Source organism: Aquarana catesbeiana, linkage group LG06, assembly GCF_042186555.1.
Source record: "Aquarana catesbeiana isolate 2022-GZ linkage group LG06, ASM4218655v1, whole genome shotgun sequence".
In the NCBI taxonomy this organism is placed as follows: Eukaryota; Metazoa; Chordata; class Amphibia; order Anura; family Ranidae; genus Aquarana; species Aquarana catesbeiana.
This window is the reverse complement of record NC_133329.1, coordinates 111,639,849-111,661,958: the sequence shown is the minus strand read 5'-3', so window position 1 is coordinate 111,661,958 and position 22,110 is coordinate 111,639,849. Positions and strand designations below refer to the sequence as shown.

The 22,110-nt window shown below is 43.3% G+C and overlaps 1 protein-coding gene across 2 annotated transcripts in view; it reads left to right on the top strand.

Moving 5' to 3' along the window:
• The window catches only part of USP31 (ubiquitin specific peptidase 31), a 186,301-nt gene that overhangs the window by 66,766 nt on the left and 97,425 nt on the right, over positions 1 to 22,110 (top strand). For both annotated transcript variants that reach the window (XM_073636690.1, XM_073636689.1), the window contains exons 6-7: positions 17,136 to 17,280; positions 21,222 to 21,390. In XM_073636690.1, coding sequence (XP_073492791.1) covers positions 17,136 to 17,280; positions 21,222 to 21,390 — 314 coding nt within the window. The remainder of the gene's footprint in view (positions 1 to 17,135; positions 17,281 to 21,221; positions 21,391 to 22,110) is intronic.

The following is a 22,110-nucleotide window of genomic DNA, read 5'->3' as shown; positions in this document are numbered from 1 at the left end:
TGGGCAAGACTGCACTTCAGACATCTGCAGGCCTTTCTTCTGAGATCTTGGGATCACAATTTGGAATCCCTAGATTCAGAGGTAAGAGTTCCAACCCAAGTGAAGAGGTCACTATGGTGGTGGAAAAGGCAGGATATCCTATCGGAGGGGTTAGTCTGGGCCTTTCCAATCGAAAAAAGGCTGACAACCGATGCCAGTTCCTGGGGTTGGGGAGCCCACCTAGAAAAGGGTTTCACTCAGGGAAACTGGTCCAGGAAAGAGGCGACCAAGTCCTCAAACTGGAGAGAGCTCAAGGCGATCGACTTGGCTCTGAAGTCATTTGCTCAGGGGCTTCGGGCCCAGCATGTTCAAATACTAACAGACAATGCCACGGCCGTGGCTTACATAAACAGGCAGGGAGGTACAAGGAGCAAATCGCTGCAAGTACTAGCCATGAGCATTCTCCGTTGGGCAGAAGGACACCTGCTGTCTTTATCAGCAGTCCATCTAAAGGGATCCCTGAACGGGGTAGCGGATTTCCTGAGCAGAAACCCCATTCGGGAAGCAGAATGGTCGCTGAACCCAGAGGTTTTCGCCATGATTGTCGAGAAGTGGGGGCTGCCAGAGGTGGACCTGTTCGCCTCAAAGGAGAATGCCTTGGTTCCGCAATTTTTTTCCCTAAGCAATCACGACGGGTCACTAGGAACAGATGCCTTGGCGTATCCATGGAGATTCCATCTCTGCTACGCTTTCCCCCCATTCCAGTTAATTCCCTTAGTTTTAAGAAAGATTCAGGGGGAAACAGTACCGGTTATCCTAATCACGCCTTTTTGGCCAAGAAGGGCTTGGTTTTCAACCGTTCTGAAAATGGCGGTCAGGCCTTGTTGGCATCTGCCCCTCAGGCACGATTTACTATTTCAGGGGCCAGTAAATCACCCAGAGGTAGCCACTTTGGCGCTCACAGCCTGGTATCTGAAGAGCAACTCTTAAGGAGCAAAGGTTTTTCCAACCGGTTAATCTCTACGCTATTATCCAGTAGGAAAAGGGTGACTAGAAATATCTATTCCAAGGTCTGGAAGGTTTACAATACATGGTGTAATTCATCTGACCATGACCCAGGGAGTCTTGTTTCCATTCTGGAATTTTTACAGGTTGGTGCTGACAAGGGACTAGCAGTTAGTACCTTGAAGGTGCAGGTAGCTGCGATAGCAGTGTTCCTAGAAAAATCGGTGGCCTCAGATCCGTTGGTAACCAGATTTTTCAGATCCCTTACGAGATCCAGACCAGCACCACTTAAGTTGTTTCCAAAATGGGATCTGTCGATAGTCCTCCAGGCTCTAACAAGGAGTCCTTTTGAACCTTTGGAAGAAGCGCCACTTAGATATCTCACTTTTAAGTCTGTGTTTCTGATTGCCATGGTCTCTGCACGAAGGATCAGTGAGCTTAATGCTTTATCAGTTAAGGAACCCTATTTATCTATCTTCCCAGATAGGGTTATACTTAGAACAGATCAGAAATTCTTACCAAAGGTAGCTTCAGTACAAAATCGTGTTCAGGACATTGTACTTCCGACCTTCTGCCCCAACCCAGTAGGGGAGAAGGAGACTTGTTTTCACATGTTGGATGTTAGAAGAGTTTTGTTATGTTACTTGGAAAGGACAAAGCTCTTTAGACGTTCAGATTCTCTCTTTGTGCTATTTTCGGGCAACAGGAAGGGTTGCCAGGCTTCTAAAATCTCTTTAGCAAGGTGTCTGAAGTTAGCCATTTCAGAGGCTTATTCGCATGCAGGTGTGTCTCCTCCAGCAGGAATTTCTGCACACTCAACAAGAGCATTAGCGGCCACTTGGGCAGAGAGAGCTGGTGCCACCCCTGAACAAATCTGCAAGGCGGCAACATGGTCGAGTTTTCACACATTCGTGAAACATTACAGGCTGGACCTCACATCTGCTAATGATCAGGCGTTTGGCAGAAAGGTCCTGCAAGCTGTTGTCCCGCCCTAAGGGGGTAAGTCTCTGTTATCCTCTCAGGTGCTGTCCTGAAAGACGCCTTGGGAAAAACCAAGTTAGACTTACCGGTAACTTGTTTTCCAGAAGTCTTTCAGGACAGCAACATCCCGCCCTATTGTATTGTATATACTATGCTGTGACTAACGTATGTGTTTGTGTTCCAGCCGGGGCCGGAGGTCTTCTCTACTACAACTGAGGTATGGTGGGGAGGCGCCTCCCTTTAAAGTTTGGAGGAAGAAGGTGTTTCCTGTTCCGGTGGGTGGAGTCGCTATCTCTCAGGTGCTGTCCTGAAAGACTTCTGGAAAACAAGTTACCGGTAAGTCTAACTTGGTTTTTCTGGAAGGGGGATAAGCTGAGCATTCCTCTTCAGAGGACTCTACTCCTGAGGATTCCCAGGGTCAGGTATTATCCCAGACGCAAAAGGCCTAGATGGACTTCTCTCGGACGTTGCTGAGACCAATTTAAAACTACCACTTCCAGAGTTCTTCATCCCTAAGGTCACAGGATTTGGATCATGGGCGTCTTGCAGCATCTACAATCTTTCCATCTTTCCCTGTACATCCTTATATAAAGGATGTGTTATACATGGAGTGGCTTATCCTGAAAAGGTGTTCATTCTGCCAAAACTATTTGCACAGCAGTACCCCATGGAAAGTGAGTTAGCTAAGAAATGAAATATGCCTGTTGGGTGATATCTGCTTTCCTACCTGGACAAGACCCTCATGGTCCCAATGGATGAGGTCCTGGTATTTAAGGATGCTTTGGACAAGCACCTGGAAGATTTATTTAAACCCTCTTGCTGTCATTGGAGCAGCCTTGGAACCTGCAATTGCAGCTGTAGGGGATGTTGAAGTCTAAAAGTGATTGTAAAGCTTTTTAAAAAAAAAAATGTAAATAACATGTTATAGTTACATGCTTTGTACAATAGTATTGCACAGAGAATCTCCTCTCCTCCTCTCCTCCCCTTCCCCACTGACACTCTCCACTTCTCTTCTGTGTCTGCTCCCATAGAAAGCACTTGCTATGGGGCAGATGTGCGGGGGCTCATCCAGAGGCAACTGTGCGCATCTATAGACACACACAGCGTAACTCCCCCTCACAGAATTTGACTGAGAGCAACAGGAGCCAATGGCTCCCGCTGCTGCCGAGTCTCCTGTGAGAAGAGAGGGAAGAAGAGCTGCTACAGACGGGAAAAGCATCAGATCTAGATCAGTGTCAGGTAAGTGTTAAAGGGCGGGCTGCTATTGAAAGATTATTTATTTTATTTTTTTTTTTTTTTTACCTTAATGCAGAGAGTACATTAAGGTGAAAAACCTTTTTGCCTTTTGAACCACTTTACCCACTTGACCTACAGAAGGATTTACCCCCCTTCATGACCAGGCCATTTTTGTGATAAGGCACTGCGTTACTTTAACAGATAACTGTGCGGTCATGCCCAGATGTGGTTTTTCCGTTCTGCAGGTTCAGTGAGACTGGACTGACTCAGGTTGCTGCTATGGTGACAACGTGGGATAAGTTCTCCCAAATTTTATGCCTTTCCACTGCTAAAGTTTCTACCTTGTGTGCTTTCCAGGATTTGGATGTAAGGCATTCCAGTGGTTCTGATTACCCCAGCATGGCCCAGAAAAATGTGGCTCTTCAACAACTTAAACGTGTTGGTAGATGAACCGTGGATCTGGATCAATCTGACCTTGTCGCAAGGTCCGATCTTCCAACCTTCTTCAGTCGCTGGCTTTAATAGCATGGCTGTCAGTCTATCCTACTCTGTTTAAAGTATAGGAAGGCAACTTCAAGGAAAATTTACCTCCCAGGATTTGGAATTTTTTTTGTTTGTCTGGTGTGAGGCTTGAGTACTTCATCCTCGTAGGATTGTTGTGTGCCACATCTTGGCATTTGTCCAATCTGAAGTCAACCAGAGTCTGTCCAATCAAATTAAATCAAATCAAGGGTTGGATTTCAGCCTTGGTGGTTTTCTTTCAGAGTACCATTGCTTTGCATTCCTCGTAAAAGGGGGCATTGCATATTGTTCCACCAGTTAAAGGATATGTTCACCTTTCACCTTTGGGAACATGTTACACCCTAAAATCAGGTGAAGCATGTAACATGTTTCCAGTGCTGCAGCCGCCACCCGCTCCCCCCTCACTGTTTGAAAACAGCGTGACCAACACAGCCGCGTCATTCAGACACGCAGCTCTGTATTTCTGAATGAACTACAAGTCGGGCGAGCAGATACACTGATGGTATGCAGGAGACCTGCATGGCATCAGTGATCTGCTGATCGCTGGTGCCATGCTTTACTGGGTTCCTAATACAAAAAATAATGCACATTTTTTTTTAGCTGCAAAAAAATGTGCATCTATTGTTTTAAAAAGTGAACTTATCCTTTTTAAAATCTGCCATTTCTTTATGGATATGTCCAGTTACAGTGCATCCAGAAAGTATTCACAGCGCTTCACTTTTTTCACATTTTGTTATGTTGCAGTGTTATTCCAAAATGGATTCAATTCATTATTTTTCTCAAAATTCTACAAACAATACCCCATAATGACAACGTGAAAGAAGTAAGTTTGTTTAAAATCTTTGCAAATTTATTAATTAAAAAATCACATGTACAGAAGTATTCACAGCCTTTGCCATGGCACTCAAAATTGAGCTCAGGTGCATCCTGTTTCCACTGATCATCCTTGAGATGTTTCTACAACTTGAAGTCCACCTGTGGTAAATTCAGTTGATTGGACATGACTTGGAAAGGCACACACCTGTCTACATACAGTATCTCACAAAAGTGAGTACACCCCTCACATTTTTGTAAATATTTTATATTTTTTTTTATGTGACAACACTGAAGAAATGACACTTTGCTACAATTTAAAGTAGCGAGTGTACGGCTTGTATAACAGTGTAAATTTGCCCCCCTCAAAATAACTCAAAACGCAGCCATTAATGTATGAATGGCTGGCAACAAAAGTGAGTACACTCCTAAGTGAAAATGTTCAAATTGGGCCCGATTAGCCATTTTCCCTCCCCGGTGACTCATTAGTGTTACAAGGTCTCAGGTGTGAATGGGGAGCAGGTGTATTAAATTTGGTGTTATCGCTCTCACTCTCCTACTGGTCACTGGAAGTTCAACATGGCATCTCATGGCAAAGAACTCTGAGGATCTGAAAAAAATAATTGTTGCTCTACATAAAGATGGCCTAGGCTATAAGAATATTGCCAAGACCCTGAAACTGAGCTGCAGCACGGTGGCCAAGACCATACAGCAGTTTAACAGGACAAGTTCCACTCAGAACAGGCCTCGCCATGGTCGATCAAAGGAGTTGAGTGCACTTGCTCAGCGTCATATCCAGAGGTTGTCTTTGGGAAATAGACGTATGAGTGCTGCCAACACTGTATCAAATTGGTCTGCGTGGCTGTCGTCCCAGAAGGTAGCCTCTTCTACACAAGTAAGCCCACAAACAGTTTGCTAGGGACATGGATTACTGGAACCATGTCCTGTGGTCTGATGAGACCAAGATGAACTTATTTGGTTCAGATGGTGTCAAGCATGTGTGGCGGCAACCAGGTGAGGAGTACAAAGACAAGTGTGTCTTGCCTACAGTCAAGCATGGTGGTAGGTGTGTCCTGGTCTGGGGCTGTATGAGTGCTGCCATCACTGGGGAGCTACAGTTCATTGAGGGAACCATGAATGTCAACATGTTCTGTGACATACTGAAGCAGAGCATGATCCCCCCCCCCCCCCCTCCCTTTTGGAGACTGGGCCGCAGGGCAGCATTCCAACATAACGACCCAAAACACACCTCCAAGACAACCGCTGTCTTGCTAAAGAAACTAAGGGTAAAGGCGAAGGACTGGCCAAGCATGACTCCAGACCTAAACCCTATTGAGCATCTCTAGGATGCTCAAATGGAAGGTGGGGGAGCTTAGGGTCTCTAACATCCACCAGCTTCGTGATGTCGTCATGGATGAGTGGAAGAGGACTCCAGTGGCAACCTGTGAAGCTCTGGTGAACTCCATGCCCAAGAGGGTTAAGACAGTGCTGGAAAATAATGGTGGCCACACAAAATATTGACACTTTGAGACCAATTTGGATATTTTCACTTAGGGGTGTACTCACTTTTGTTGTAAGCCACTTGCACATTATTGGCCGTGTGTTAAGTTATTTTGAGACAGCAAATTTACACTGTTATACAAACTGTATACTCATTACTTTAAATTGTAGCAAATTGTAATTTCTTTAGTGTTTATCACATGAAAAGATAAAATATTTACAAAAATGTGAGGGGTGTACTCACTTTTGTGAGATACTGTAAGGTTCCACAGTTAACCGTGCATGTCAGAACACAATCCAATCCAGTCTAAGCCATGAAGTCCAAGGAATTGTCTGTAGACCTCCGAGACAGGATTGTATGGAGGCACAGATCTGAGGAAGGGTACAGAAACATTTCTGCAGCATTGAAGGTCTCAATGAGCACAGTGTCCTCCATTATCCGTGAATGGAAAGTTTGGAACCACCAGCGGGGTGCCTGGCCAAACTGATCAGGGGAGAACTGCATTAGTTAGGGAGGTGACCAAGAACCTGATGGAACTTGAGACGTCCTGCAAAGAAGAATGGGAGAAAAATAGCCCCAAAATAGGTGTGCCAAGCTTGTAGCACGATGCTCAAAAAGACTTGGGGCTGTAATTGGTTCCAAAGGTGCTTCAACAAAGTATTGAGCAAAGGCTGTGAATACTTATATACATGTTATGTTTTTTTTTTTTTTTTTTATAAGTTTGCAAAGATTTCAAGCAAACTTCTTTCACGTTGTCATTCTGGGGTATTGTTAGAATTTTGAGGAAAATAATGAATTTAATCCATTTTGCAATAAGGCTGTAACTTAATTAACAAAATGTGGAAAAAAGTGAAGCGCTGTGACTACTTTTCAGGTGCAGTGTATTGCTTATGGTGTAAGTTATTTTACTTGGCGCTTTCTGGGCATTTTGACACCAGGCTTCGGAAGTCCAAGTTTATAAGGCTGCCATCTGGCTTTGTAAGGCCCCTAGAAGTGACTTCTTCCTCTCCCCTGCCCTGTGTCTGAAACAAGAATATGAGTCTTTTGTTAAAGTAGAACTCTGGTCTCATTCAAAAAACTTTAAAGTATATTTGCACTTTTTTTTTTGTCCCTTTGCAAAGTCCCACAAATATCTGTTGATCCCGCCAGTGATGTTCACCTAATACAGCTTTCTTTTGATGGTGTGGCAGTGATGCTCCTGAATTCAATGTTGCCACTGCCATGTAGGCTGTGCCGATTTGCACCAAGGTGTGATGAAAAATGTTAGCAACTCCCTCTATCAGTATTATCGCTACAGACCTGTAGCTTGTTGATCGGCACATTGCCACATTTAGTCCTGCTCACTGCTTTCTGGATGAAATGGACCGCCTGGGTTTGTGAGACACAAATAAAGGAGGATTTGGCTCAGCCAGGGAGTGTAAAGGAAGTATTTTTGTATAGTTTGAGGCTTTTACATCACACAATAACTGGGTTTGGTACTGTCACACCGCAGCCTATAGTCGTACTTCAAGGGATGTGAATCACTCCAATGACGACTACAAGCCACTAGATGGGGCATGATGCTTGAGGGAACATCAAGTATTTGAAGTGATATTTTATTAACTGTGTAAGAACATTCAGCGTGTGTTTAATGTCTGAAATCCTTGCTTCTATAAAGTAAAATCTAATTGTATATGGAGGTATACGTGGGCTCTACTTCCTGCTTGCTTAGTGCTACAAAATGGTTCTGTTTTGTTCCTTGTCCTCCTGTTAGTCTGAGTCAACCGATTTAAGTGTAGGTTCATCTTTTTAGAAAAGGTGAACTAATACCCTACAGCCTCCCCACCCCCGCTGTACGTACTTCCATGGGTGGTGAGCTGTCAGTGCCCATGCAGCCGGAGTAGCGGCCCAGGGATTTGAAATCCCTGCTTCTCTTCCCCTTCTTTCTTTAGATCTTCCGGGATGGACTGATTCCGACGTTGACCAATCAATTTTTTCTGAAAACGTGAACCCCAATCCTTTAAAAACAATGCTTTCTGTATGTGACTGATCCCTATTCTCCACAGTAATTAGGGAGGTTTAAAAACTTTAGCCCCGGAAGGTTTTACCCCCTTCATGACCAGGCCATTTTTTGCGATATGACACTGCGTTAATTTAACTGACAATTGCACAGTCTTCTGACACTGTACCCAAATAACATGTATGTCCTTCCCCCCCCCCACAAATAGAGCTTTCTTTTGGTGGTATTTGATCACCTGTGCAATTTTTATTTTATTTTTTGCACTATAAACAAAAAAAATTAAAAAAAAAAAATTTTTTACTTTCTACTATAAAACATATCCAATAAAAAATCTAATTGTTTCTTCAGCTTAGGCCGATATGTATTCTGCTACATAATTTTTGTAAAAAAAATCCCAATAAGCGTATATTGATTGGTTTGCACAAAAGTTCTAGCATCTACAAACTATGGGATAGATTTACAGACTTTTTAATTTTATTTATTTTTTACTAGTAATGGCAGCCATCACCGATTATTTTTTTTTTTTTTTTTTAGCGGGACTGCGACAGTGTGGCGGACTAATATGACACTAAGTGACACTTTTCGGGGACCAGTGACACCAAAAAATGCACTGTCACTGTACTAATGACACTGGCAGGGAAGGGGTTAACAGGGGTGATCAAAGGGTTAAAAGTGTTCCTAGGGAGTGTTTTATTTACTGTGTGGGGGATGCTTCATTGTTCTGTCAGAGGAAGATGGAGATCTTGTGTTTCTGCTAAGCAGGAACACGGATCTGCTTTGCTTACATAAGCAAACTGCCGTTCTGCCTCTCTTGGCATGATCGCCGGGACCCACTGCTTGGCTTCTGCTTTTTCCATTCACAGTGGGAGCTGGTTGCCAGCGGCGCACATGCGCGGCCCAGACTTATTGCATGAAGTGACGTGCCTGTACGTGATTTGGCACCATAGCAGTGGCGGAATTACCAGGGTCGCAACAGTCGTACTTGCGACGGGGCCCGGAATTCTGCCACTGTGGGGGGGGGGGGGGGGGGGCAGCAGGGTTGCTATTCACACACGGCTCTGAGCGGAGATCGGTGTCTGTCATGGAACAGTAGCACAGAGACACCGGCTTTAACGTGCCCGTCCGTCCTCTCTGGCAGGGGATGAGAGAGGACACACAGCTGATCTCACTGCTCCCCCTTCTCCCCCCTCCTGTGTGCTCCTCGGGAAATGTGAGCTTGTTAGCTTCACACTTGACTGCCTGCGGAACACACAGGAGAGGGGAGGGGGGAGAATGGGGAGCAGTGAGATCAGCTGTGTGTCCTCTCTCATCCCCTGCCAGAGAGGACGGACGGGCAAATAGAACGTTAATGTCAGTGTCTCTGTGCTATTGTTCTATGACACACCGATCTCCGCTCAGAGCCGTGCTGTCCTGAAAAGGCAGACGGCACTGATGGAAATTAATAGCATTCACTGATAGAAGGCACTGATAGAAGGCACTGATGAGCACTGATAGAAGGCACTGATGAGCACCGATGAGCACTGATGGGAGGAATTTATGGGCACCAATGAGCACTGATGGGAGGCACTAATGAGCACTGATGGGAGGAATTTATGGGCACCAATGAGCACTGATGGGAGGCACTAATGAGCACTGATGGAAGGAATTTATGGGCACCAATGAGCACTGATGGAAGGAATTTATGGGCACCAATGAGCACTGATGGGAGGAATTTATGGGCACCAATGAGCACTGATGGAAGGAATTTATGGGCAGCAATGAGCACTGATGGGAGGCACTAATGTGAGGAATTTATGGGCAGCAATGAGCACTGATGGGAGGCACTGATGGAAGGAATTTATGGGCACCAATGAGCACTGATGGGAGGCACTAATGTGAGGAATTTATGGGCAGCAATGAGCACTGATGGGAGGCACTAATGAGCACTGATGGGAGGAATTTATAAGCACCAATGAGCACTGATGGGAGGCACTGATAGGCAGCACTAATAGGAGGCACTAATGTGCACTGATAGGTGGTACTGATGGGCACTGAGGAACACTGATAGGCAAAACTCAGGCAGTATTGATGGGCTTTGATGGGCAGAATTGAAGAGTACTGATAGGTGGCACTGATGGACGCTGTTAGGCAGCATTAATGAGCACTGATAGGTGGTGCTGATAGGCAGAATTGATGGTCACTAAGAGGCGGCATTAATGAGCACTGATAGGTAACACTTGTAGGTGGAAGTGATGGGCACTGATAGATGGCACTGATGATTGGGGCACTGATTATCAGTGTAAACAATTTACTGACATTCTTGACAGTTAACAGCAGTCCTTTCCTAACACAGACACAGTATGGGAGGAAAGGGCTGTGGATAACCTGCAAGTCTGTTTACATGTGATCAGCTGATCACATGGTAAAGGGCCGCTGTGATTGCGCTGGATGCATGTCCCAGGGGTCATGCGGGAAGCACGGTTTTGGGAGGATGTCCATGGACACCCTCCCAAAATTGGAAGCCCGGGGCTCGGATGACAGGGGGGCCCATCATGGTTTCTTGCACCGGGGCCCTGAAGGTTCTAGTTACACCTCTGCGCCATAGAGCTGCCGCCCCACAGTACATGTACTTGGAGCGTTAAGCAGTCAGATATGTATCTCCTTCTAGTGGCTAGAAGTGTTTAAAAAAAATGTTATTAATGTATAACTGAATGCAAAACTTATTTTATTTTTATTTTTTACTTTTGGACAGGGGGAAGGGATTAGAACACCTTTCAGGTTTTTTTATTGCTGTCTGTACCTCTGTTAGGGAGATTTTCCCCTCTCTCGTATTCCTGTTTGCCATTATCAGCAAAAGTGAAAGAAAAACCCAAATGTTGGGATGTCGCGAGAACAGTAATTGAGCGGAAATCTTCCAATGGGGAAACTAGTCCTTTTGGCAACCAATGTTAATTTCATAAAAGAAAATATTTTCATCATAATCTTCATTACTTGCGTATTTGCAGTGATAAAAACTAAATGAAAATAAAATAAAATTTGAATTAAGTCAATTGACAAAAACTGACAATTCCAAATTTCGTCAACGAAAATGTGAGGAAATAACGTTTACCCCCCTGAACTTCCGCTCCACCTGTCTGTAAAAGCCCCAGCCCCCCGACTCTATCAGAAAGCTGTATCCTTTCCCTTTCCTTTGCAGTTCCACACGTATTTTTTTGGCATCCGATGCTGGCCTTTTCGAAATCGGCAACACCATTCTATCCCCAGCCTATTTTTAATGGCGCATTAAAGTTTAAATATATATTGCGCTACCACATAAGAATATGTAGGGGGCATCTACTAAGCACCTAAGGGAAGAAAGGCTTTTCCTATTTATTTTTTCTTAATATTGTTGGTAATCTGTTAAATGCATTACAGCCAATAGTTTACAGTTATGTTTTTTTTTTTTTTTTTTTTTTTTTTTTTATACTTTAAAGTTGCACTTTGTTTATGAAACTTTGTTTTATTTATCAGGACATTATAATTAGAGATGCACCAAAATTTTGACGGTCGGAAAATGGTGTTTTCGGCATTTTGACGATAAAGAAAAAAGGTGCTTAATGGCACAGAAAGCACGCAATTTTTTTGCGATTTTACTGTGCTTATGGTGTGTTTTTCATGGGTCATGTGACTCAAAAACATAAAACAGGTGTGTTTTATTGATGTGTTCTTGCTGCGTTTTCAGTGCTTTTCAAGGGGGAAGTGCGACCAAAAATGCAGCAAGCAAGATTTTTAACACCACAACGTAAGCGCAATGAACCAGTATGAAGACATACATAGAATTTAAAGGCATGCCATTTTCTTGAGCCTTTCTTGCGTTAAAGGTGCCAATAATGGCTGACAAATTCATATTCACTTAAATTCACAACATTAATTAAAAAGTCGAAAATAATACAATTGTATATGAAGATGTATATTTTTCTTTAAAAAAAAAAAAAGCTGTAATTTTGCATTTTCGGCTTCGGCACCAAAATTTCCATTCGGTGAACCTCTAGTTATATATCACAGCAGCTAAATCTTTCTGTAGTGCGTTTTAAACCTTAATGCCATAAATAATATGTTAGATTTTTACTCCAGGATTATATTATGAGTTTGGAAATTCGAGAGAAATGCTTAAGTAATGCATTACAATTTAACTAAACCCACTAGATTTTAGTAGACTAAAATACGACTAAAACGAAATTGAAATTTGATGTCAAAATTAACACTGGTGACAACCAGGGATTTCCTCTCACTTCCTGCTTTGGCTACGAGACAGGAAGTGAAGAGAAATCTCCCCAATGGAACACAAATGGCAAAAAAAAGTCAAAGGGGTTAGAGCTCTCCCTTACTCCATACAAAATGGAAAAGGGTTTTGGAATAAAAGTGCTATGCTGCAGACATCCTAAAAGGAAAACTGACAGAAATGCAGAAAGTCATATTGAGACACAAGTATCGTAGAAGGAGGGAAACCAGAGAGACATAAGCTCAGGTTCAAGTAAAACAGATTACAGGGGAGAGACAGCTATGTGAGGGGAGAAGATCCACAGTCTCCAGATTTTATCAAAAATAACCAGGCAGACCATTGTTAATTCACAATGAGGTGTTTTTCAAGTCAATAAAAGCATAAACCCCCCCCAAAGTTCTAAGGAACTTTATATGACACGAAGATAAGTAGAGCTCCCCAAAGAAGCCTAAAAGGCATTTTTTTGGTGACAGGATATTTGGTAGGCCAAATGAGTCACAGATGAAAGGTGATTTGGACCCCACAAGTCAAAACTATTTTTGCTGAATGGGACCACCCGGATAAGCATTTTCTCCCTCCTAAGAGATTTTCAGTTCTCTATCCCCTGGAGGAGAAATTTACCAAAAAATGGAAAGTACCAGCAGTTGATGCTGCGATTTCCAGTGTGAATAAAAGCCTAACTTGTCCTGTAGACAATGCACAAATGCTTAGGGATCCAACAGATAAAAAGTTGGAATTCCTGTTTTAAATCTACTTTTTCCTTGGCAGGTGCTGTTACTCAGCCTGCAGTCGCTGCAATAGGCATCTGATAAATCCCTAAAGGACCAGTTTAGACAGGCCCTTAAAGAGGTTCCTGCACAACAACTCGGGAATTGGCTGAACTACCAAAAGCATTATACTTTGCCATAGATGCCATTAAGGATTCTATTTACCAGGCATCCCACCTTGCGCTTATGCTTGTACATATGCGTAGAATCCTGTGGTTAAAAAATTGGTCAGCCGAAGCACCATGTAAAAACCTTCTAACTGGGTTCCCTTTTCATGGGGAGCGGCTATTTGGAGAAGATTTGGACAAATCTATCCGAACAATTTCTAGTGAGAAAAGTACTCTTTTGCCAGTCAAAAGAAAGTATAAACGCCCTTCATTTAAACTGGCTCTTTCCCCTGCACCAGGGGCTTCCACCTCTAGGCAGTGGCGACTGCCTCCACTGTCAGATTCTAGAGGAAAGCCTCAGGGTTAGACCCAGGCTCAAAAGAAGTCCTGGGGTTCGGAAACCTGTAAAGCAGAATCCTAAGGCCTCATGAAGAGGCAAACCCCCTCACCAAGGTGGGGGGGGAAGACTGCTTTTTCAGCAGTCTGGCAAGAGGAAATTCAGGACAGATGGGTCATCTCCACGGTAACACTGGAGTACAAGCTGGAATTTCGGGACTTTCCACCATCTCGTTTCCTGAGGTCAAACGTTCCCAAAGGTCCAGAGAAAAGACAATCTTTGTTTGAGGCACTAGACCGATTAATATCTCAAGGGGTGATCATACAAATCCCCACAATGAGCAAGGTTTGGGGTTTTATTCAAATCTTTTTATGGTACCAAAACCAAAGGGAGATGTCAGACCCATTCTAGATCTAAAAAATCTAAATCAGTTCCTGAAGATCCTCTCCTTTCGCATGGAGACGATCAGGTCAGTAGTTTCTATCCTTCTAGGAGGAGAACTTCTGGCATCTCTCAACATCAGGGATGCATATCTGCATGTTCCTATATTTCCCACTCACCAAAAATTTCTGAACAGCAGCATTTCCAGTTTGTAGCCCTGCCCTTCGGGCTAGCCACAGCACCCCGGGTGTTCACAAAAGTGCTGACCCCACCTCTAGCCAGGTTAAGGGCACAGGCCATAACAGTGGTAGCGTACCTAGATGATCTATTGCTAATAGACCAGTTGGTGGTTCGTTTGGAGCAAAGCGTACGCATTACAACCAGTAACCTGGAAAGTTTGGGTTGATTCTCAACCTACAGAAATCTTCCTTAATGCCACTAAAAAGGCTGGAGTACTTGGGTCTAATCATAGACACAGCCCAGGAAAAGGTGTTCTTGCCTCAGGCAAAGATCAATTCCATAAGAGAGCTGGTGTGGATGGTCAGGTCAAAAGGCGATCCTTCCATTTGCCTTTGCATGAAGTTGCTAGGAACCATGGTGGCTTCATTCGAAGCACTTCCCTATGCCCAGTTTCATTCAAGACTGTTGCAAAACAGTATCCTGTCTGCTTGGAACATAACAATTCAAGCCTAAGACTTGCCAATGCGGCTCTCCCCAAGGGTATCCCAAAGCCTCAGTTGGTGGTTACTAACTCAGAATCTGCTGAAAGGAAAATCCTTCAGACCAGTTATCTGGCAAGTGGTAACTACAGATGCCAGCCTTTCAGGCTGGGGAGCAGTACTAGAAAAGACAACTGTCCAGGGACAGTGTCAAGAGCTGATAGATCCTTGCCCATCAATATTCTAGAGATTCGGGCAATGTGTCTGGCTTTAAAGGCCTGGACTTTCAGGTTACAGGATTGTCCTGTCAGGATCCAATCCGACAAAGCCACAGCTGTGGCCTATATCAATCACCAAGAGTCTCAGCGCAGAGAGAGGTGAACCATATTCTAACTTGGGCAGAAAGGAATGTTCCGTGCCTATCGGCAGTCTTCATTCCAGGAGTAGAGAATTGGCAGGCGGACCACTTGAGTCACCAGCAGTTATTCCCAGGGGAATGGTCTCTTCACCCCAACATATTTCGGGCTGTTTGCCAAAGAGGGGGGACTCCAGACGTAGATCTTCTAGCGTCCAGGTTAAACATGAAGTTAGTCAACTTTGTGGCCAGAACAAGGGATCCACTCGCATGCAGGGCGGATGCATTGGTGACCACGTGGGATCAGTTCTCACTGATCTATGCATTCCCCCCCTATTCAGTTGCTGCCTTGACTTCTTTGCAGGATCAAGCTGGAAAGAAAACTGTTAATTCTGGTGGCACCAGCATGGCCCAGAAGGTCATGGTATGCAGAAATCGTAAAGGTGGCAGTGGAGGGCCCATGGTCCCTCCCACTACGGCCAGATCTGCTTTCACAGGACCGATATTCCATCCTACCTTACGGTCTCTAAATTTAACAGCTTGGCTATTGAAACCCACATTCTGAAGAAACGTGGGCTTTCCGGGTCAGTTATCGCTACCCTGATTAATGCATGGAAGCCAGCTTCCAGAACTATATATTATAGGGGCTGGAGGGCTTATGTTTCCTGGTGTGAATCCAAGGATTGGCACCCTCGGAGATGTATCATAGGCAGAATTCTTGCCTTTCTTTAATTAGGGGTAGAAATGAAATTGAGTACTATTAAAGGCCAGGTCTCAGCTTTATCGGTCTTATTTCAAAGACCATTTGCTAAACATTCTTTAGTCCGGGGTTTTATGCAAGGGGTGATGTGGCTTAATCCGCCAGTCAAACCTCCCTTGAACCCTTGGGTTGAGTAAAGAGGATATCAAATTATATTATCTGGATCTTATGAGTATTTTTTCCAAAGCTGTAGGAAAAAAGACACTATTTTGATAAATCCAGCTGCATTTTGGCAGCATGTTGGAGTTTTATATAGTAAAAGGATTCTATGGAGTTTGGTATATGGTCTTCAAACTGATCCTAATTTACCATCTTGAAACAGTTGATGGAGGCATTTATACTCTGTATTCTGGATAAAGAATAGCGTGGAAGCATGGTAAGGTTGAGTTGGCCCAAACACGGTTGTTTGGGGAGAAAATTTAGTTTAAGATGCACTTTTTAAAAAAAGTTTAACTAGAAGTCTAATATTTTTTCCCTTTAACTGCTTCCGGGCGGGAGCACTTTCATTCTGGGAGGCTGTCATATGACGTCCTCCCATTCTTGCTGCGTATGCGTGGCTATCGGTGGTACGCCATTTTCCTTGGACACAGCACATCACCGATCACGGTAAAGAGACTATCATGTAGGTTCTTTACCATGTGGTCGGCTGTGTTCAATCGCAGCTGATCACAATGTAAACTGCAAATTCCGGTAACCGTATTCCTTTCCTTACACTGACAGTGTGTGAGGAGAGCCTGTAAGTGGCTTTTCTCAGCTGGGACATCTTTACTGACCATCAGGACATTGATTATCAGTGCAGCCCCATCGGTAATGCTGGTCAGCGCCTATCATTGCTGCCTATCCGTGCTGCATATCAGGGACGCCTTATCGGCGCACATCAGTGAAGGAGAAAAATTACTTATTTACAAAATTTTATAACAGAAATTAAAAACTTTTTTTATTTTTTTTTTTCAAAATTAGTTTTTTTCCTTTGTTTAGCAAAAAAAAAAAACCTCAGTGTTGATTAAATACCACCAAAAGAAAGCTCTATCTGTCTCAAAAAATGATAAAAGTTCCTTATGGGTACAGTTGCATGACCGCGCACTTATCATTTAAAGGTCGACAGCGCTGAAAATTGGCCTGGGCAGGAAGGGGGTGAAAGTGCCAAGTAGTCAAGGGGTTAAATTGCTTACTCAATATGCCTGTTACTGGGGGTTGTAGCAGCTCCAGTGGGGTTCCCACTGCCCTGGTCTTATGATCAAACAATGATTAAAGGCTGTGTACAATCCCTCTTCTAGTTCCCTGCCTTTTCTAACATCCCTACCCTATTGTGAACTATTAGCAGTACTGATGACACGTACGCATGACAACCGCTATGAAGGTGGTACGTAGTTGAATTTAAAAAAAAAAAAAGACAAAAATCCAGCTAACAAAATTGCAGTGACCCCTTATCTTATTGGTATGTTACTCCAGTGTCTTTTATCTTTTGCCTTTTTCTTTTTCTCTCACTCCAGATAGTGATAACCGAAATGTATTTTGATGGCTTCCATCGCTCCTTCTCTGACGCAGATGATTTGGACACGATCCACGAAAGCGACTGCATTTTTGCCTTTGAAACGCCAGAAATTTTCCCATCTGAAGGAATTCTAGGCCAGAGAGGTAACACTTTCACACCAATAGTTGTAGAGAACTAGAGTAGTCTAGGGGCCAGGAAGAAAACGCCAGTAAGCCTGATTATGTTATGTACGCCATTGATCGCATAGTACATTTGCATTGAGAGTTTAGGGGGATCCTCGCAGCAAGGCAGGAAACAAACACTATTAATACAGGAGGGCTTTGTAGAGGAACAAAACATCTGCTGCATTAGCTAAAATCATGTCAGTTCCTGACTAATGGAGTACCCCGTAATGGGCTCCCCAAAACAATACAGGCAGCGCTGGTACCTTTTTTGTCCTTTGTTATGTGTCAGCCTTTTCACACAGCAGAGAGTGCAAGAGAGTGAGACCTGCATTAGTCAGCTCACATAAAAAGACCTGTGCAGAGTGGAGACTAATAAAGAGGTTTGGCTAATGGGTAAGATGGGGCCCTAGAACTGGAGGCTTTATCCCACCTAATGATTTAGAAAGCCCAAACCAGAATGTATTAAGATTTGAGAAAACAACATTTTTGTTCTGTCCTTAACAAACACAACCCTGCCTAACCATGTGCAAGTCAGAAATCTAGGTGACACATATACACCGTCCAATTTCCTGCCAGCCAGCTCCTCGTGAAAATAAAAAAAAACTGACAGGCATTTTAACCATTCCCCGGTCTATCCAAAACCATTTAAAAAATAAAAATTTAACAAGGGTTTAATGTTGGGTAAACTTTAAAAAGGGTCAGTACAACCTTTTATACAGATGGTAAGATCTTTACTATCTCTCTAAGTCCTGGTTCACACCTATGCAAGTTGCAGTTTGCATATTCCAAGTGCATTTTGCATTTTTCAATACACATTTTTGATCCATTAAATGGAACCAAAAACCAGACAAAAGTCCCTGGCCCTTTCCATAAAGTGCACAGATGTGAGCTATATCCATAGGAAACCATGTCAAATGGACTATAGTACATTTCTGCAAAGCTGAAAACGCACAAAAAAAATGCATAGGTGTGAACCAGGCCTAAATGGTCTTACAAATCGGATATGGTACCCCCCTCCTCCCTTCCAATAAAAAATAAAAACGGCTCGCTCCCTAAGATTTCCTATTACAAATATACAGTACCTATACAGTTCACCACAAGAGGGAGCATTTATAAATCTTGATAAGAAGTACAATAATCCTCACATGAAACAGTAAGTAGGTAAAATATGAACATTTTGGTACATTTAGAACATATGGTAATGATTGGAGATGGGCTCGGGCGTGTTCGAAATCCCACATGCCCGATCCCGGCAGGAACCCAACAATGCACGCGGCATATTTCCCGATCCACAGCTGTACAGATCAGGAAATGTCTCACTGCCTGTGATTAGCAGTGTCTGCTTCCTGGTGGGATTTCGAACACGCCCGAGCCCATCACCCACACTACAAGAGTCTATACTGCCCTGGCTTGCCGATTCAGGGATGCTGCAGTGGGATGAAAGAAGAGCTGAGCTGGGCAGATTGTAGACCCAGGAATGGTAAAAAAAAAATATCTGTGCCTCTGGTCAAACTTAACTATAGGCTTACAGAAACCCTAATCCCTTTAACATTGCCACACATGTGTACTGTGTACAAAGGTTGGGAAAGGGAGACATTGCTCATTTTTCAAGTGAAATACGACTGAGCAGGGACTGAGGTCTCAAGACTGAATTGCAGAGTCATGAAGTTTGAATGCAAAAGTGTAGGATACCATAAGAATAAGCAGGACAAACTTGACCTCCTTTTTTCTCAACAAATAAAATTAAAAGTGGTTCATAGACGATATTATATTAAAATAGTTTAGTACTAGAATTACCGGGTTATATGTATTCTTTGTGAAATATGTCCTTTTAGTTTTTCTTTTAAAGAGTAAAGCCCCATACACACTATCAGATTTTTGGCTGATTTTTGTCTTCAGATTTTCCAAAACCATGTAGTGCAAGGGCCTGCCTGATTGCATACAAATTGAAACTCTTAAGGTTTGATCTCATATTATCTGGTTTTGGTAAATCTGCAGAAAATCTGATAGTGTGTATGGGGCTTTAGGCTGGGTTCACAACTATGCGAATTGGATGCGAGTTTCCCCCCCGCATCCAATTCGCATAGCAGGAGAATGTGATCGGCTCTCTATGGAGCCGGTTCATGTATCTCCAGGGTGGCTGCAGAGCACACTGCACAGAAATGCTGTGCATCTTTAGCTCTGTTTCAGGGCTGAATTCAGGCAAACATTTGTCCCTGAACCAGAGAATGGGGATGCACAGTGTTCCTGTGCACTCTGCAGCTGGTTCCAGTGTGAACCCAGCCTCATTCCCTTTTTCCCCAGTGTGTTTCATCCATATTTGGAGTATAATTTGAAGCATGGTCAGAGACTGCAGCACACTACCCCAAACTGTACTTCCTCTCTCCTTACAGAAGTCAGAGGAGCTTCTCCCCACCAGCTTCTGTCAAATGTAAAATTTGCAGGGCTCAGCCCGCACAACCATGCATTCATTCATTCACAGGAATTAGTGAATGAAAAACACGATATTGCAGCAGAAGAACTTGTAGTCCCCGGGGAAGCACAAGTGCGGTGACTTGATGTCTGTTCACTTGTAGTCCACTGAAGCTGGCCGTATATATTATACAATTTTCTTTGATTTTCTTTAGATTTACCTTCAACTATGTAGTGTAAGGGCCTGCCTGATTGTGTACAAACTGAAATGGTTTTAGGTTTGACCTAATATATGGTTTTGGTAAATCTAAAGCCATCCCCATACTGTGGTATGAATCAGTGGCTGCATGAAAGTCATTGCACCCTTGATCCACTAATCAGTTGCAATGCTTTCTGGGCTCTAGACAAAAAAATTAAGTGCACAATTTTTTATTAATATGGGTGCTATTTATTATTATTATTATTATTATATGCAGAGTGTACAGAGGGTATACCTGTCTTTTAAAGTGTAGTTGCACCTTTTGGCAAAATTACTTGCATAGCCCACCACTGCTGACCCCACACCAGTCTTGGGGCTCGTTCACACCATCTATATTGAGCTGCATTGACTTGTACAGATCAGTGCAGGCTGAATGCTAGGGCACATAGAAAATGCATGTTCCACTTTAATGCAGCACAACTTGCCGCATTGCATGTCAACGCACCAGAGCACATCGCAGTTCGCTGTGGTGCATAGACTTGAATGAAGTGTTAAAAAAAGAAAACTGCAATGTTTTGTAACAATGTAATGCGCTGCACCTACTCAACAACAAATCCCAAACTATAGCATTTTAGCATGTGGGCTAGTGTGAATGAGTACTTATATTCCCCAGTCCTTGCTGGCTTTAATAGCCTAATGGTTTACTGTTCTTGACAACTACTACTACAAACGACAACTGACCCAACCTATAACTGGCCTTAACAGCAAGTAGCACATGGAAGGGCGACACATGTGAAACAAAGAAAAATTCCCAGCACAACTTACCAGCCAGACTGCAACAAACCAAATTGTCCTGTCTAACAGGTCATGTTAAAAATAGGGTTTTAGTTTGCACACATTTGCAATACATGCATAAGATGCAGAGGCCACGACAAGGCACCCTAGTATCTGCAGTTCTAACTCTATAACTCATAGTAGGAGAACATATATAATAATGGATAGATAGAGGGCGGGCATGCCTGGAGGGAGTCACAGGGGTGCACTCAACGCCCAGCAAATAGCACAATGGTAGCAAAGGTGTCCAGTGTGCCAAATAACCAACAGTACAAAGAAAAGGCAGTTGCCCCAACCTGTAACTAGCCTTAACAGCAAGGAGCACATGGAAGAGCGACACATGTCAAACTGTGCTTGACACATCATCATATTCCTCTGAACTGCTTTATTAAATGAGCCATATGAACATGGACTGGAAGTGTGGTTAAAACATCACTGCTTTTTAATCCTCTTTTTTTTTTTCTAAACTTTGCAGGGATCTGTGTGAACAATAACCAGAATTATGTGAGGAATGGAATTGACCATAGTCGGTCTCCCCATTATTCTTCTGGCTCGGCGAGGCTTCCTGTGAACAGGCTTGGCATTACTGACCGAATAGTTATCCTGGTCTGTAACAGAGCGTATAGTGGACAACATGGCAAGAGGTGAGTATCTATCTGGGCAGGTTATCTTGTTGTTGAATATGGTTTCATTTGTTACTCATGAAGGAACAATAAAAACGTACCCAAAATAATAAAATAAATTTATGCAAACACACAAACCTCTAGGTTAGCAATTCTAAACTAGCAGCTTTAGTTTAAAATGAGGACACATCTGTGTTGTGTGTTTCCTGGACAGAATGTAATCTATGTGCTGGAATATATTGATCTCTACTCCAACATTGCTCTTTTTGTATAGTTCTGGAAACTTAAGAATGTTTTACGTCTTAATCCAATAAAGTTATTAAAAACTTTTAAAAATTGTTTTAAAAATTTTAGTTTGTAGACCATTAAGGTCTGTTTTTTACATTTTAGAGGTATGTGGGGTTTTTTTATTTTATTTAAAAGAGAAGTATGGTGTTTTTTTTTTTTTTGTTTTGTTTTTTTTTTTTGCTCATTTAAACTTACCTAGATGGAACTACACTGAGAACCAAGTGATCGAGCATCGCCGATGGCTCGCTTCTCACAGATCACCGAGCGGAGAGGTGCTGACTGTCAGTCAGCAGCTCTCCTCTCTGTTCCTCCTGTTACTCTCTGCTTCTCATTGGAGCTGTGGAGGGGCGGGGAGTGGCCGTCTCAGTCTCTCAGCGGCTTGCTGAGAGGCTAAGACAGGCATCATTCCAGGCACCTGGCGGATCCAGACTTTATTGTTGTGATGACGCGATG